The 16,782-nt window shown below is 43.2% G+C and overlaps 1 protein-coding gene across 2 annotated transcripts in view; it reads right to left on the bottom strand.

Annotated features, from left to right (window-relative positions):
- The window catches only part of LOC311255619 (protein jagged-2), a 45,205-nt gene that overhangs the window by 6,912 nt on the left and 21,511 nt on the right, over positions 1-16,782 (bottom strand). Inside the window, exons 3-8 of one of the 2 annotated variants that reach the window (XM_084350237.1) lie at positions 11,942-11,999; positions 7,201-7,449; positions 5,686-5,746; positions 5,296-5,426; positions 3,735-3,854; positions 3,490-3,603 (exon numbers count right to left, since the gene is read on the bottom strand). In XM_084350237.1, coding sequence (XP_084206363.1) covers positions 3,490-3,603; positions 3,735-3,854; positions 5,296-5,426; positions 5,686-5,746; positions 7,201-7,449; positions 11,942-11,999 — 733 coding nt within the window. The remainder of the gene's footprint in view (positions 1-3,489; positions 3,604-3,734; positions 3,855-5,295; positions 5,427-5,685; positions 5,747-7,200; positions 7,450-11,941; positions 12,000-16,782) is intronic. The other variant, XM_084350238.1, reaches the window with a different exon arrangement.

Below are 16,782 nucleotides of genomic sequence, written 5' to 3'. Positions count from 1 at the left end.
TCTGTGCAAACAGTGATAAATATAATAATCTGCTGCACGTACATGATGGCTGACACCACCAACCTTTTCCCAGAGAGGAGGCAGGAACAAGTGAATTTAAATAGAGGATGATGGGGAGAAAAAATGGAGAGACAGGGGGTAAAACAGAAATAGAAAAAATGAAGCTGCCACGCCTGGTTTCGCTCCTCTGAAGAGAAATTAAAAACCGATACGAAGAACAGAGGGAATGTGAGCAGAGAAGCTCTCGTTTTAAGGATTGACCACGCGTATCGTCCTATTACACTTGTCATATTTGTGCAGTAGTGCCATCAAGACTTTTCCCATACATCTCACGCTCTGCCTCTCTCATAACCTTTATTCACCCTGCAGAACAACCACTTTCCATCCTCCTGACCCCGACTCTGAGCAATAATAACCCGAGCCAAGCTAGCAGCTACTTCTCCCAAACAAACAAAGAAGCCTTTAATTAATATTGGTTATATATATAAATCTAGTCTGAAAGCAGAGCTGTGTTGTGGTTATGGTCGTCATTCCCTGCGAGCCTGACAATCCTCTCGCTGTGTAACCCCCAGAGAGAATCTCCACAACACATACAGAGACCGAGATAGACCGCCTCTCCGACAACAAACAACAAGAGCAAAAATAAACTGCTCTTTATTCTTCTGTTTGTCCCTTCCCTCTTACTGTCTTCTCGTTGAAGTGTTTACATGCCAGTGGGCGACCTGCAGCGTAGCTTATCCTGATCGAGGTGAAATCAGAGGATGTGGAACGCAGCTTGTTTACACACGCAGCTCTGACAGACCATAACCTGTACGATCCAATCTCACCTGTGGCCACTCACACAATCACACAACCTGAGTATACATACGGCTCACACACAAATACAGAGCACGTGATCGAGACTGTTCTGACAGCTCGGTTGTTACTTCGCAGACCAAAACACGTTTGACCTTTATCCACGCTTCGGTGGGAGATCATATGAGGTGTGAGGGCTTCTGTAAGCCGATGTAACACGGCGTGTACAAAGGAACAAGATTCAGACAAAGAAAATAAAGTCAATAAACAATGCTCCAACTGCATGTGCCTAAAAATGGGCCTGCATTTTAGGAATAGTCAACTATTAAAGTGTTGAAGCAGATGTAAACCGAGCTCTAACTTTACTAAACTTTACAGATATTCTTCTCCGAAATCTCAATCTCGTGTCAGAACGTCAGGAATGGCCGACCACGGTTTGAGTCACCCTAACCCACGGATATTTCCATCAGTTTTTGTCACGTTGAAAGTTGGTGTTTAAGGAGATCTGCGGACATTTCCAGCGTTTTTTCTGGCAACCAAAACTGGCTATTTTCCACTGGAAGTCGGACCATCTTGTTTGAAAAAAAAAAAAAGCGAGAGTGCCCTCTTGAATGCCCCTATGGTAGATAGAAAATGATAAAGTGACCTCTTCAGTGGCTCAACGTGCAAAAAACAACATGATAAAGTGCCCTGTTAGGTGGAGAAAACATGATGAAGTGTCATATCTGCTGCCCTACAAAATTAGCTGGCCTCTTCGTGCCTTTAAATGGTCGAATAGTTAAGAGTTTCCTGTGTGTTTTTATTACAGAGGTAGTAGTTACACTTTAAATCTCACATAATTAAATAATCTTGATCTTAACCAGGAACTGTTTCACGGAGGAACAAGCAACACGTCTTTCCAGGAGTGTGCCACTGCATGCTGGTGTCCTTTTTCTTTTCCTTTTTCTTTTTGTCCCCGCTACTTGAAATGTGTTTTGCAGCATTCCTGAGCTTGATTCATACTTGTGATTAAAAGGCAGGATATCTTTGCTTTGCTTTTGTGAGCTTGAATTAAACTATCTTCAAACATGAAAGCACCATGTAAAAAACAATTTTCTTTCATCCCTCCACATTGTTTTCATTATTTTCTCTTCATGCACATGCGCTCTTATAAAACCCTGTCTACTATGGACAGAGACCAGGTTTCTTCAGCAGAAATCTAGCTGTGATAACCAGGTTTCTCAGATATTTTACACTGATTACAGAAACCGTTTTTCTTGTTTACATGCCAGTTAATAAATCAAATTACTGCAGATGGCTGACAGTGCCTAAAGGGCATGTGGATACAGACTGACTGATATGATCTGAAGGTAAAACTGAGGAATATTTGCCGGTTAGTTTGCTGTGATGCAGACAAAAAAATCTTACCATCCATTCTGAAATGAATATCAAATGCTCAGAGTTCCTTATGTGGATTAATGCAGGTCTAAGAGATTAGACATGATGTAGATTACATACATAGAAACTGTAATAACGTTAAACAGTCTAGCGTTGCATATTTTTTAGGAGAAGCATCTGTCTACTGTTGAGCAAACTAATACCACCACAACTGATGATGCTTAAAGCCAACAACAACATGTCAGTCCTGCTCTAAAGTTCAGTGTGTATTGTTTTAACATTTAACAGCGCTTTCAGTTTCCTCACAGAGCAAACAATCTGATAACATTTCATTCATTTGGCCCCAAATTACTTTTTATTTTTTTCCCATGCACACACACATCACAAGTACACCAGATGTTGCACACATTCTCACATATGAGATTAAAGTCTGCTGATAGTATGTCTGCTTTAGTGTTTCATTGTTTTCAGATGTTAGTAGCACTGTCTTCAGTTTTTCGTTACACCAGGAGAAGTTTGAGGCTTTGTGTTTTCCTTATTTCGTTCAACAGCTGAAAATGTACATGACAACCATTCCCCTTTGATCACAAGGGTGTCCCCGCCCTGCCTTAAGAGGTGCTTGTATCACACTCTGCTTGCATTTCTAATCCATCTCATCTGGATCTCAACAAAGTCTGGATGCATCTAGATGTAAGACTGAATAAGGCCCAGGAGATTAAAACGCTATTTTCTTATCGGTAGCAGCCGGCGCGACTTTCCGATGACCTGCAGCTGGTGCGCTTTTTTAACTTTTAACTCGCACTCCTGTTAGTAAACAGCATATTATTCACTACATGTATTGTGTTGTCTTTTTATGTGCATTTGATGTTCTTTTATGTGCTTTATGCAACTTTATATGAGCCATAGTGAAAGACACATTTCCATTATGCCTGCATTAATGGACAATAAAAATTAAAAAAATAAATTTTTGAATCAATAAAAAAACGCCCTTAGCTCACAGATTAATCTCAGTCTCTATTAAATCAATAGAGTTGATTAAAGATGCTCCACCTCACCTTTTTTGGCAATGTCAGTCTGAGTGTGACAATGCACACACACACAGCCAGACGGAGGGCGAGGCCGACCGCTGATTGCTGCTGATACCGTTTGTGTTCAGACTAATTTAGCTTCCTCTGCTGGATTGATTAGAGTCACTCACTGGCTTTGATCCAATAACAACCAATCACACACAATCTCACACTGTCCAGCCCCTCGGCTCTGAGCTGTGTGTTTCCGTGAGCGGTGTGTGTGTTTGTGTGTGTGTGGCTTGACAATCACCATCAGCGCAGGTGTGTCCGGTCCAGCTGTCAGTACAGATGCAGCTGAAGCCTGTTGGGTCTTCCACACAGGTGGCGCCATTCACACACGGGGATGACAAACATGCATGTTCCACTGATTGAAGGAGAGTGATGGAGGAGGTGGAGGTATGAGAGAGGAGGAAAAAAAACAGACGACAATTTCACATTAACTGTGGCTTCCTGTGTTATTCTTTCATTGTTTCTTTTCAGTGGCTCAATGCTCACCAATGTCGCAGTTTCTTCCTCTGAAACCTTCCTGGCACTCACACTGGTACTCGTTTGGCTCTGTGTTGGTGCAGGTCCCGCCGTTCTTACAGGGCTGATGGGTGCCACAGTAGTTCAGATCTGAAACCACAAAACTGTCCGATTAAAAACCTGCTTTCATTTTGTCGTTTACAACACAAAACAGCAGAGAGATAAAAAGCATATATTGAAGAAAAGATAAAAGGCAAAAGACAATGCAGATGGATCCAGGTTAACTTCAGTTTGGCTTTGTCTCAGGTATAGAGTGCACACACACACACACACACACACACTCACACACACACACACACACACACACACACACACACACACACACACACACACACACACACACACACACACACACGCAGGGCACTGAGGCTGAAGTGCATCCAGGTTGGCCCAGTGTGCTGACTGTGCAGGCCAGTAGCTGCAGGGCCTGTTGTCTCCAGTGTTAAGGCTGATTAAAGCTCTGCTTTCTCTAATGATCTCCTCCGTGCCCACAGTCTCTTTGTCTCACCACAGCTCTTTACAGAGCCTGAATGAATTCTCAGAAAGAGCTCAGGACCCCACCTATCTGAAAGCGGCCAGCCCAGCCCCGCTCACATTCACCTTACCCAAGGCTATCGCCTTTCCTCTGCACAATACAGCGTCCCGTGGGCACTCTCTTGGCTCCCCGATCCCAGCTCCCACACCGGGACAGAGGTGGGAGGTGGGAAGTTATATTCTGGGATAATGTTGGAGGAACTTTGCTGCAGTGTGGTGGGAAAAGTTAAAGAAGGTGAAGCCCCTGAGGGAGCTGCGTGTTATCTCCTACAGAAGATCTGTAGGCCATCCAAGTCCCTGACCAACATACAATAGACAGCAAAGAGTCTTTCATCTCTATGCAGATGACACAGTCCTCTATATACTGAGTTTAGCTGTGGAGATCCTCATTTGCATTAAATGTTACACAGTTAAATTAGATACTTATTGAGATAAAAGTTTAAGTGTTTGTCTCAGTTACTGATTCATGTCTCTGTTGTAATGAGTTTAAATAGCAATATGCAGGTTTCTTAAGTCTTAGGGCTGAAAAAAAAGATACTCTTACAAGCCATAAGAGTTGAAATTAAGATTTAAAAGACAACGTTTTGCATGACCGTGCCACAGCATACTGGACAGTAGGAGATACTGAGTATGGGCAGCTTTCAATAGTTTTTTCTACTAGCTTTTGAGTAAATTTCTTTCATCATGTTGAATTATTCGGTCTACTGGTTTCCTAACAGGATAAAACAGCGATTGTTGTTGTGCCTGCTAGATGAAGAGACCGCTGCATCTGTGACAAAAAATGCGGTTGTGTGTGGCATGAAATATGAAAGTATAAAAGGTCAGGTTGAAATGTTAAAGGGAGGACCATGTGAGTCTGACAGCCTTGAAATAAACAGCTCTGTCTACAAGTCTGGAATGTTAAAATAAACAGAAGAAGGGAAACAGACCAACAAACACAAATTAGATACCCATGTTAATATATCCCGGCTTTCTTTCAGTCTGTCACATGTCTAACCTTTGTCACACAGCAGTCCTCCCCAGTTGACGTCGCACACACACTGCCAAGGCTCGGAGCAGCTTCCGTACACACAGCCGGGGAACGTCACACACTGGTCGCACAGAGGGCCAGTCCAGCCATAGTGACACCTGAAGAGGTGAAGTCCACATCACATTCACAGGATTGAAAGAAACCGTTTTAAACCAGTAACATCAGTCACTTTATGTGCATACTGTGGCTGATGTTGCTGTTATTAAATGTTGTGAAACTTGTTTTCTTCAAAAGGCTAATTAGCCTTTGGGAACAGTACTCATATTACTGTCGCATTGACTGTAACTTGCTCTGGAGGTTTCTGCTCCAGCAGAACCTAACTAACCCAAACCCGTCGCTTTAAATCTCATGACTTACTTGCATTCTCCAGGTTCAGTGCAGAAGCCGTGGACCTGATGACAGCCCTGCCTGCACACCGCTGTGAACAAAAACATGCAAACACACACAAAAAGAGAGCTGTTAGAGACTATAAATCAGTAATTATGAAACAGGAATGAAGCCCAGTTGAGTTAAAGGGCATTTAAAGCTGAACTCAACCCTGAATATATCTGCCAGTTAGACGAAAATCCAAAACAGTTGACAGAAAAACCCCTCCAGATATCACCAGATATCCAAAACACAGGCTTAGTTGTGCAACATAACATGAGGAGGAGCAACCTCATAAACAGTTGGAACATGTCTTCAATCTCACACAAGCTCTTCAAAAGTTTCCAGGTGGAGAAAAACTCCCCGAACTTCATCACGGTCATTAACCTGCAGGGGGGTAACAGAGGGACCCCTGGCTAATTTTTCAGACTTCCTGCTTCTCTGCAGTCCAATCAGCGACCTGCTGAGGAGGAAGTCGGACGAAGTGAGGATGTCCGTAAACTAGCTGCGTGTCCTTCAGGGTTCCCATGGTTTCCACTCTGGCTTCCTCCATTCACTTTTTACCATCGCAACACGATGGCAGCGCTCCGAGGTCACACAGTGAGGTCGTCCAGCTGATGAGTCACAGACAGACGGAGAATAATCCCCCCAAACACACTCCCACACACACACACACACACACACACTGTCCGCTGAAGCTAACAGATGTACAGGAGTGTGTCAGTGTCACAGATCCTAAAGCTGTCAGTATTGACATTAACGGGAGTAGATGTGTGGACTTATGTGTGCTGATTCTTGGGTTGAATACGACCAAACGTGTGGACGATCACGAAGCTGATCTTTACTTCTATACGTGTGTGTGTGAGTGTGTGTGTGTGTGTGTGAGAGAGAGAGAGCATCCAAAACAACACATCTACCACGTAAAGCTGATGGCGCTGGTTTGGGGGTCAAGTTTATTTTAACAGCCCTTAATCACAAAAACAATTTCAGAGGCCAACGTTTGAAAGACACTCTCATGGAAAAACCTTTTAAGAAACGTTGGAAGGGATCACTAAAGAGGAAACCCCCGGTCAGGAGTGGTGGAAAAATAAATGGAAAGTGAAAACATTCTTTAACTTTTCTCATCAGGGGCTTCGAGTTATCCTGAGGGAAATATTAGCTGAATTATGATCTCGCAAACAAACATTTTCCAAAGTATTCATGCATCAGACTGAAACTTTGTAAGCAAACTGAGATGTGAAGGTTTGCCAAATAAAGGACAAAGAAGCTGAGCAACGGATGTTGAAAGACAGATACTGTTTTACTACAAATTACAGGCAATTGATCCTGTAGGGTGTAATAGGTAAATTATTTGTTGTATGTGTTGTGCTTTTGAGTATTTCACAACTCGTAATTGATCTAAACCAAACAAAACTAAAGACTTGAACTCACTGTATCAATCAATCGTACATTTTCAAAACTTTAACATGACTTATGTTGTGGGCAGATTTAAGTTTCCTCTCTCACCCTCTTTGCACTCTGGTCCCGTCCAGCCCTCCATGCAGACCTTGGAGCCGCTGGGGTCACAGTTGAAGTGGCCGAAGAAGTCATCGCGGGCCCTGCAGAACTTGTTGCAGAAAGGTCCGTAGTAGTTTGAATCGCAGCGGAAGCGAAGCCGGTACTCCAGGCTGAGAGTCCGTCCGTGGTGACGGTACGTCTGCCACTGCTCACCGGGGTTCAACATGGAGGAGAGGAGGACTCGCTCAATCAGCTGACCTGAGGGAGGAGGGAAGGAGGAAAGAAAAAATCAATCAGGATTGCTTTAGATGTCTTGGCGCATGGCATGTGGAGGCCTTTTAAACAGTCAGTTTTAAGACATTTCTTCACAAACTTCTTCTTAGATATATCTATCTGCAGATAGTGAGAATGAAGGATACCGGCACGGATATCAATGGAGACAAGGGTCGGCCATAAGACCAGAGAACAGGGGACACCAGAGAGCCTGAACACCAGAGAGGACCAGACGAGGCCTGGGGGCAGCGCTCCTGACCCCCAGAGGGGATTTCCCAGAGGCGCTGTCATCCCCACCTCACTTATAATCTCCTCTGACAGGGTATTAACACACACAAAGCACCGAGAATATGTGTGTGCGTGGGTATATCGGTGTTTCTCAATGTATGTATGTGTGTGTTACAGAGATGGTGGCGATGATAGAGGGAAAGATTGTGAGATAGGAGCACAGAAAAGGAGGACTTGCTGGGAGTAAGTCAGCGATGGACTGAGGAAGGGTGTGCTGTGTGTGTGTGTGTGTGTGTGTGTGTGTGTGTGTGTGTGTGTGTGTGTGTGTGTGTGCGTGTGTGTGTGTGTGTGACAAACAGAGCCAAAGAGGAAGGGAGGCAGCTATTAGCGCACACACATTGCAAACCGCCTGATGGAGAGATGAGGTCACTGTGGTTTGACACAAAGGAATGAAAACAGGGGCACATATTGGCCAGTGTGTGTGTGTGTGTGTGTGTGTGTGTGTGTGTGTGTGTGTGTGTGTGTGTGTGTGTCTGTGTCTGTGTCTGTGTCTGTGTGTGTGTTTAAGAGAGTAAAAGTGGAGTGGGAACAGAGCGGACACTCCAGCGGCCTCCGCCTGTAGTCAAATCTGCGGGCCCGGTTTCCAGACACTCATCGCGCTACTGCACTGCATTGTGGGTTTTTCATTATTTTATGACTCTGGCATGTCAAAGGGCTAATTTCACCATCACCGTTTCTCTGCCAGACACGAACAAGCGAGAAGAGTAGAAAACAATAACCACATTATCAGGCGGCACAGCAGGAGAGGTGTATAACAGAGTCTGATTTCCTCTCTGATGAGATTAGATGAGACGGCACCATGACAAGTGAGCACGGGACGAGACAAAGATGGAGACGGAGAGAGAAGCTTAAATATTAGATGGCACAAACAGCAGCAACTTTACAGCAGAGCAAATATAAGCAGCCGACACACGGGGGGATTGTGTCTGCAGGTATCAAAAGCACTTAAATCTCTTTCTTTAGCCTCTGGTGATTGTCCCCCGCTGCTGGCTGTGAAGTGCTTGCCCTTGACAGAAGCTGAGAAAACACTGCAGGAGAGAAAACGCCTCCTTTTCTGACTTCCCTGAACCGACAAATCAATACAGTAGACCTATGGAAGACAATAGATCAGCTGGATAGCATTCATGTCTCCCCTATGTTCGATGTATGTGTCTTGTTTTTGTTTTTTAACCCAGTGCAGGACGCTCCCCGATGAAATTATCCTCATCTGGATGAAGGCACTAAGACTAAACATGTGTTTTGAATTTTACAGACAAGCTGGACCGGATTATAATGCTTCTTAATATTGAATTTCACTCTCTCTCTCTGTCGGTGGTGGCAATTTTGTGGCTATGAGTGTTATGTCAATACAGTTGAAACGTGGGTGAAACCAGCAGCGAGTCCAACACTCAGAATGACCCTATAAATATGTGCAGAGGGGAAAACAGAGAAAATTAAACTGCTTTTTTAAGGTAATTATGGCTCATTAAAACACTGTACTGGTGAAATTAAAAGCTATTTTTTTAAAGAGTGGGAGTCCATTTTGTTGTTGCATGAGCGTGATAGTCTTGTCACATTTTTAATCGTCTGTTGGTGGTTTTAATGTCCTGAGAGATGTAGCAGTACATCAACAAACACAAAGAAGAAGAGGACTGCCAGCAATGCAGGTTTGAATTACTTTAAAAAAATCAGCTCTGCAAATGTTTGTGAAGCATCAAACCTTCGCACAATGTGTTCTGGTGAGAAACAGTGAACGTAAACATGAAAATTACTTTAACTTTTGACAAGAAAACTCCACAATGTGCCTTTAAATGCTGAGAACTGGGTTTTTTTGAGCGACATTGCCAAAAAGAAGTCAGGTGGGGCAAGACACAGAGATCAGACAGGTTTTAAAGAAACCTCCAGGGGTCGTTTCACCACATTAGCTACATTCAAGCTGTGATTTGTAATATGAAATGATTTCCTCTTGCTCATTATCTGCCAAGACAGCAAGCAGCTTGTATTGTTTTCACCTTGGGAGCGTGTGTGTGTGCGTGTGTGTGTGTGTGTGTGTGTGTGTGTGTGTGTGTGTGTGTGTGTGTGCCGTAACGACAAAAACATGTTCCTGGAGACACCTAGTCCAGCGGGGCCCAGGCGACTCTGAGTACATTGCCAGGTGTCTGTGGACAGATTTTGTCACGACCGTACACGATGCAGTCATGAAGCTTTACAGGTGTGTAGTTGAGATCAAAATGAAGGCTGAGTTCGAAGATGGGTGCGGTCAGACCCATGAGCACAGGGTACTGATGTAATAATGTACGTAGCGATGAACACTGGGTCAGAATGGTAACATACTGACAGATGTGGCAGCTGGTGTGATCTCCTCTAGACGTGGATCTCAAGTGTGATATGCTGTTCGTGTTATTACATCCTTTAATAACGTCTTTCACTGAAATTCATTCTTGTAGCTGACCTTCTTTGTGATAAAACAAAAATGCCTGTTGTAGCAATGTGATTGTGCTCCCTGATCTAGTTAAACGTTCTCATATCCAATAAAAATGAGGACCAACACTATGGAAACAAGACCAGCATTGTATTAAACTGGAATTATCCTCGAACAGGCACCTGCAAAATTATCACTAGCTCCATTTTATTTAAACTCACTGAAGGTCAGACTGTTGGTGCTCAAAGGAAATCATATTTTCTCGCTATTTCCAAGGACCGTTTCAGAAGGTACAGTCGTGCTGGGTAATCCTTTCTGATTAGCGGCAGGGCCTGATAAGTCCATTCAGACTGCTACGGGACGCCCGTGTTTGGGCTGAGCTAAGCTGGCGGCCTAGTGAACGGCTTTAGACCCAATGTAAGGGCTGTCAGGAGCTCAGGTGGAAGCGACAGATGATGCAAACAAGATGTAAGAGCAGCGCTGGAGGGCAGAGGGAAGGAGAGGATGGAGGGGACAGGAGAGACGAACGCAGAAGAGGAGAAGGATCTCTGGTGCAGCTCCCAGTTTCTCATTATCTCAGCCATCTTTTGGATACGACTGGGGATGGCGGGATGAAAGGGACGACTGTGGCACGTCAGGAATGAGGAAGGCATAGGAACATCTGTCTCCATCTGTGTGTGTGTGTGTGTGTGTGTGTGTGTGTGTGTTATGCTTTTTATAGCACGCAGCTCACATTCCCTGTCACGGAGCTTTTCCTGATTATGAGTAGAAACAACAAGGAGACGAGCAGGAAATTAAAGGGCCTGGATAAAAGACTTTGGAGCCGCGTATGATCACAGACACAGAGACAAAGGGGATATTTTCACATTGTTCCACCATGTTAAACCACACTAACTCGTAAACAAGCTCTCATGAACCGTTTGCCTCCATGGAAATGTTGCTTGTTGAAAACTATACTTATAGGTAAGATAGATAGACCAAGGTCAAAATAAAGTAAGCAAGTAAGGCCAGAATCTGACTTTTTGGCGTCTGTTTAACCGAAAATAAACCATCGTACCACAGAAATTAGTTAAAAGCTAAAAGCTGACCTAGCTTAGATGGCAAAATAGCCTGTGGGTCAGTTTTGACATATTGGACAAAGTCTACAAATCTAATCACACTCTCTAACATTTGTTTGCTTCCTTTAAAAAACAAAAAGGGAAATTTCCAGGTACAACAAAACAGAGGTTAAAAAAACAGACTACCTCGACTCTAACTAGCTAGTTAAAGTTAGCCAGAGTGCAGTCAGAGCGAGCCTTAGCTAAAGCTAATATAGCCTAACAACTTTTTAGACCCATTTCCTGGATGCCTAATCGAAAGATCTGTCTTTAATTTGTTATACGACATTAATAATGCGGTGGCTAAATATAATCATCATGGGGAACAAAATCAACACCAACTAGAGAAGCGGAAAATTAACCTAGCTTTATTATTAAAAATACACATTATTAAGGAAGCGATGGATAAAAAATAATAACACCAACTGGTCATGCTAAAAGCTAACTGGCTTGGGTCAGATCTCCCTCAGACTGATCAAACATAACATTAGCCCGGATGACAGCATCTGATTTTCACTGACACGGCTGTCTACAGTCATTCTCAACTTTGCTAAGTAGCCTTCGAACTTTAAACAACCAGAATACGTCTGCGGAGGAGGAGGATCATAGACGTATGCATTAAAAAATCAAGCTTGTCATTTATTCAGCCTCAACTTTCTCACAGACCCACAAACACACACTGCAGCTTCACCTGATTCTGACGTGTCGTTGTCGTAGTCCAGTGCATCCAACACCAGAGAGAAGGACTTCTGTGAAAGAGAAAAACACAGAGAAAACATCTGTCAAACATTTGCCACTAATACCCTTGACTGACTTTAATATTGCAATAAACGACAAAATATAATTCTGTAATCCTTCACAGTTTCATCGATTATCTGAGGGGATTTCTTCGCTTCCAGTTGATCTTCACCGTAACACCCGTGATGTTAGTTTTTGTTGACGAAGGCCAAATAGAAGTTATAATCGTAGAGGTGGGTTATGTTTCTGACCTATACATGGATGAGACTTTTTCTGAGTGCCCGTTCCTTGTTGCAAGTATCAGTATGCTTGGATATTAAGGGAAAATTGGCATCTTTTACATTTACTGGGTTATAATTGGCAGGTTTACCACAAGTTATATAAACAAAAACAACAGAAGAAGAGCTGTAACAGGTAGCCCTTCTTTTCTCATTAGTGTAAAAAAATGCACATAACCTCTGTAAGTGTTTGCATCCGCTACACTTAATGCATAATCCATATATAATAATGAATGTCCTTTATACATAATGCAGTAGGTGGATTCAAATAAGGCATTGAAAATCAGTGGTGGAGGAAACACTGAGATATTTTACTGAGGTTAAAAATACCAACCATGCTGCAGAAAAATACTCCACTGCAGGTCAAAGTCCGACAATCAAAATTATTCTTATGCGTTTGCAGCAAAATCAAAGTATATCACATTTATCGTATACTATACTTAATATGTACAAATGCGTAATGTTTCACAATCTGATCATGTTTCAGTAAAATCTTGTTCTGACCACAGCAGTGAAATAAAAGTAGTGTAGTCGAAGCATAAAAGCCTTTTCACACCATCGATTTATGACACAATATCCAATACTGTATGACAAATAACGACTACCTCAACAACCAAGTCGTAGACAATACTGGTGTGAAAAGGCTTTTAAGACCTGCGCTTGAGTACCTCTCATTCCACCTCTGTGGAAAGTGTGTGTGTGTTTCTATCTTTGCTCTACGCCTTGAAAAAAAGAGGACTATCATCAGAAGTGATTCACTGCCCCAACACACCAGGGCTGCAGCTGGGTGCTGATTCAAGAAAACCTCAACCTGCAGCCATGCGGAGAGAAAGAGACGAGCTGATACTGTACATCAGTGTGGTGAGGAAGGACATCCAAAAAAAACCCTGTTTTTCAGTGAACACACTCGTGGACCAGGTTCTTTATTGTTTACTCTCCGACGAGTCTTTTCAGACTAATCCTGGATAGATGGGTCAGGTCGTTGCGTGACTAAATCTAGATATTTTATTAAAATTCATAGCCTTGTGCAAAGATAAAGTCAGCCTGTGTAAGGCCATCCTGCGGCAGGGGACTCCGGCTTAAGCTGGACATCTTCAAATGATGACTTTGAGCATACAGAGATATCACACTCTGGAGAGATAACAGAGGACAGGTGTTCTGATGCATTTGTTCATCCTATAGACCAGAAATGAATAATTCAGAGCAACACTTTCTCCTACAACTCCTCTCTCTCTCTCTCCATCCATCGCTCCCTCTGAGAAACGCACCAGCGCCTGTCATGCAAATGGGTGAGGTTTCTCCTAAAGGCCTACATGGATGTGTAGTCACGTCTTATGCGGTGAGAGCGCACCGCCGGAAGGGGAGGAGAGGTAGGGAGGCAAGCGATGGGCACAGGAGGTGAGTGAGGTGTGAAGTCAGCGAGAGATGGATTTGGGGGGAGGTTAAGGGCGGGAGGTCGGCAGCAATGCTAACGTTAGCTAGAGGCAGAAAGAAGTCACGCAAGGAGGAGAAGAGAAGATGAAGGGTTGCAGTGAATGTGCAAAATGTTAGGGGAGGGAAAATTGGTGTGTCAGAAAGCACTGAGTCAGCTCCAAAGTGGAGGCACATCCAGTATATCTGCAACAGATGGGAGGAAAAGGTGAGCGGAGTGACTACAAAGGAGAAAGGGACTGGGAAAGAGGGATAATTATGTGGGAGTATGTAAAGAAACTGGGCAAAGAAATGTCGGAGGCTGTGGTGGACTAACGATTTGCAGGACTCCCGGAGTTTGTCAGATCTCCAGATATGTGACGGGGAAGGAGAACAAAGAGGTCGGAGGGAGGCGAAACAAAACGATGATGAGATAGAAGAGAAAAGATCAGAGCGGGGCACAAAGAAAAAAAAAAGGCGGAGTGATAAGATAAGAAAAACGGTAGTGAGGGGAAGTGGAAGAACACCCACACACACACACACACACACACACACGCGCACACACACACGCACACAGACAGACGCACACACACAATACTTAGCAGACATGGTGCTAATGAGATGTGCTGCACTGCAGAGGGCTCGCAGCCAGTTCATTAAGGCCAGCAGATAGCAGGTAGCCGACAGATGGACCAGCTGGAGTCATTAAGCTTCGGCTTACAACTCGCACCTGAAGTAATGCTCAGTATTCACACTTCACTATAACCTCACTACAGCATCAGTGCTTTAAAAGGTCCAGTGTGTTGAGTTTACTGGCATCTAGTGGTGTGGTTGCAGATTGCAACCAACTGAACACCCCTCGCCTCACCCTCTCCTACAGTAGCTGCTAAACCCAGAGCCAGTGTTTGGTTTGTCTGTTCTGGGCTACTGCAGAAAAATGATGTTGCAACAAGGAAGAGGACCGGCTCCTGTAGATGTAAAAGTCTCAAATACACACATCGTTTTTTTCTTTACTTTACTCTAATCTTTGCCTTTTTTATAAAGTATAATTTGACCTATTTGGACTTCAAACAATTATTTAAACGAAACAAACACAAACTTTTAGAGGTAAAATGTCTGGTTTGCGTTGCATTGTCAGTCCCATGATGTGCTTTTAAAACAAATCGGTGCAGCAAAACCTAATACTTTGTCTTCTTTCATTCCACACCTTCTTCTCTTGTTTGTCCAAATCTATAAATCAAGTAGATATGAGGATTGGGCTGTGATCAAGATTAACAAAATGTTCCCCTGAATTTTACTTAGAGCAGCAACAAGCAACTTTCATTTTTTGTTGACTCTGGCAGCCGTATGAGCAAAAAATCCCCCTCGTGTCAGTAAGATCTTGATCTGGCCACGTACATTTGTTTCCAGAGCGAGTGAAAGAAAGGTGCAACATATTTTTAATGATATTTTTTCCATTTTAAACACAGCTGTTTGCAGGATGCGTAGCGATAAGGTAGCCTGATATACTTATCTGACCTGGCATTAAAGGCGCAGTATGTAGTTTTGGAGAAGAAATTCAAACTCAGAATTTTAATATTTACAATATTAATGAGGTAATAATGCAAACTAATATATATCTTTTCCATAACTGAATAAACAAGTTGTTCTCAGAGGAAAATAAGGTCACAGAACACTCTGGAAGCTAGAAAGGTGGCAGGGTCCGCCACATATGAACAAAGTAAAACAGTATGAATTTGTGTTGTCCTTTAAGGTCAGTTTGTTTATTCAGTTTATTCAGTCATGAAAACAAAGAGAGTTTGTTTATTTGGTTTGTTTAGGAATAAAAAAAAAAGTGTCAATGAAGATCTTTCTCTCCCCAAAATTACACAATGCACCTTTAACAATAATTATAATTACTATGAAGAAATTGCCAATCTTCTCACTGATGGTCTTGTTTGTTTATGTTGCACATTCAAAGTTACAAAGTTAATCAGCACAATGTCTCCTGCAGAAGATTAACTTCTGCTCCAGTCGAGGCGATTTTAGGATCAGAGCGGTTATGACGAACTGTCCGCGGCTACAAACTGCACACGCAGCATTACTTCACTGTTGCTCTCAGACCTCGCAGCCTTATCATCTTTGCGATCGCCCTCTCCCTCTTCCCTCACCCTTCCTTCCATCCTCTGTTCACGCCTCTCCCGCTTTCTGCCCGCATCTTCTGCCAACTGTAACTTCAGGTTAAGACCTGTGGGAAGTCCAGAGCGTTTTTCATTTCTTCTTCTTTTCTCTTCAACCCTTCACCCACAAGCGCACACAGCCAGGTGAGTTATGATTTCGTCATCGATACAGGAAGGGTGTATCTGCGCTAAGCCCCGTCGCTAAGGTCAAGGTGAGGGGTGAAGCTAACCATGGTTACCGAGTGAAAATCACAACAATAACCACTGATAAGACTCTGAATATGTGTGTAAAAAGATTAAGGGAATCACCGACAATAAACGCTTCCTGACAACCTTTCCAAAACACACACACACTCACGCTCACACGGACACCATAGCAATTTGTTTTGCAATCACAAAGTCGTGTGACGTCAGGGAGACCTGTGGACATGAGAGGCCAGGCGAAGGCGAAGTGACCACATAGTCTGTTTAAAAAAACACACACGAGGCACAGACAGGAAAATCAGACTGTAAACACGACAAAGACCCGGCTGATAAGATCACAGTCAACCATGAAGTGATATTTTTACCTCCTTCTGACACAAACAACGTCTCAACTTTAATCGTGCCATTTGTGGATTTAATGGCCGCAGTGATGACAGCGGGGAAATGACTTAATGGGAAAGGTGTGTGTGTGGAGATGGAAGATTAACTGAGCAGAGACAGCAGTGTCTTGCAAAACAGTGACGAGAAAAGAAAAGAAAAGAAAAGAAAAGAGCAAAAAAGTACTATTGTGTTTTCTTTCTCAGCTGAGAGCGAAACATTTCCTACTCCTGAGGAAAAATACGATTTGAATCTCAGAAAAAAAAAGGTCAAATTTTCCATCAAATCAAAACGAGAAACCTTTGAACAGCTGGATCGGACCGGATTTCATTAGACAGTCAAACACCTGGTCGAGAGACAAACAC

This window comes from Pagrus pagrus, assembly GCF_965226575.1.
Source record: "Pagrus pagrus genome assembly, chromosome: 4".
In the NCBI taxonomy this organism is placed as follows: Eukaryota; Metazoa; Chordata; class Actinopteri; order Spariformes; family Sparidae; genus Pagrus; species Pagrus pagrus.
The sequence above is the reverse complement of the archived record's forward strand: the minus strand, read 5'-3'. Positions and strand labels throughout refer to the sequence as shown.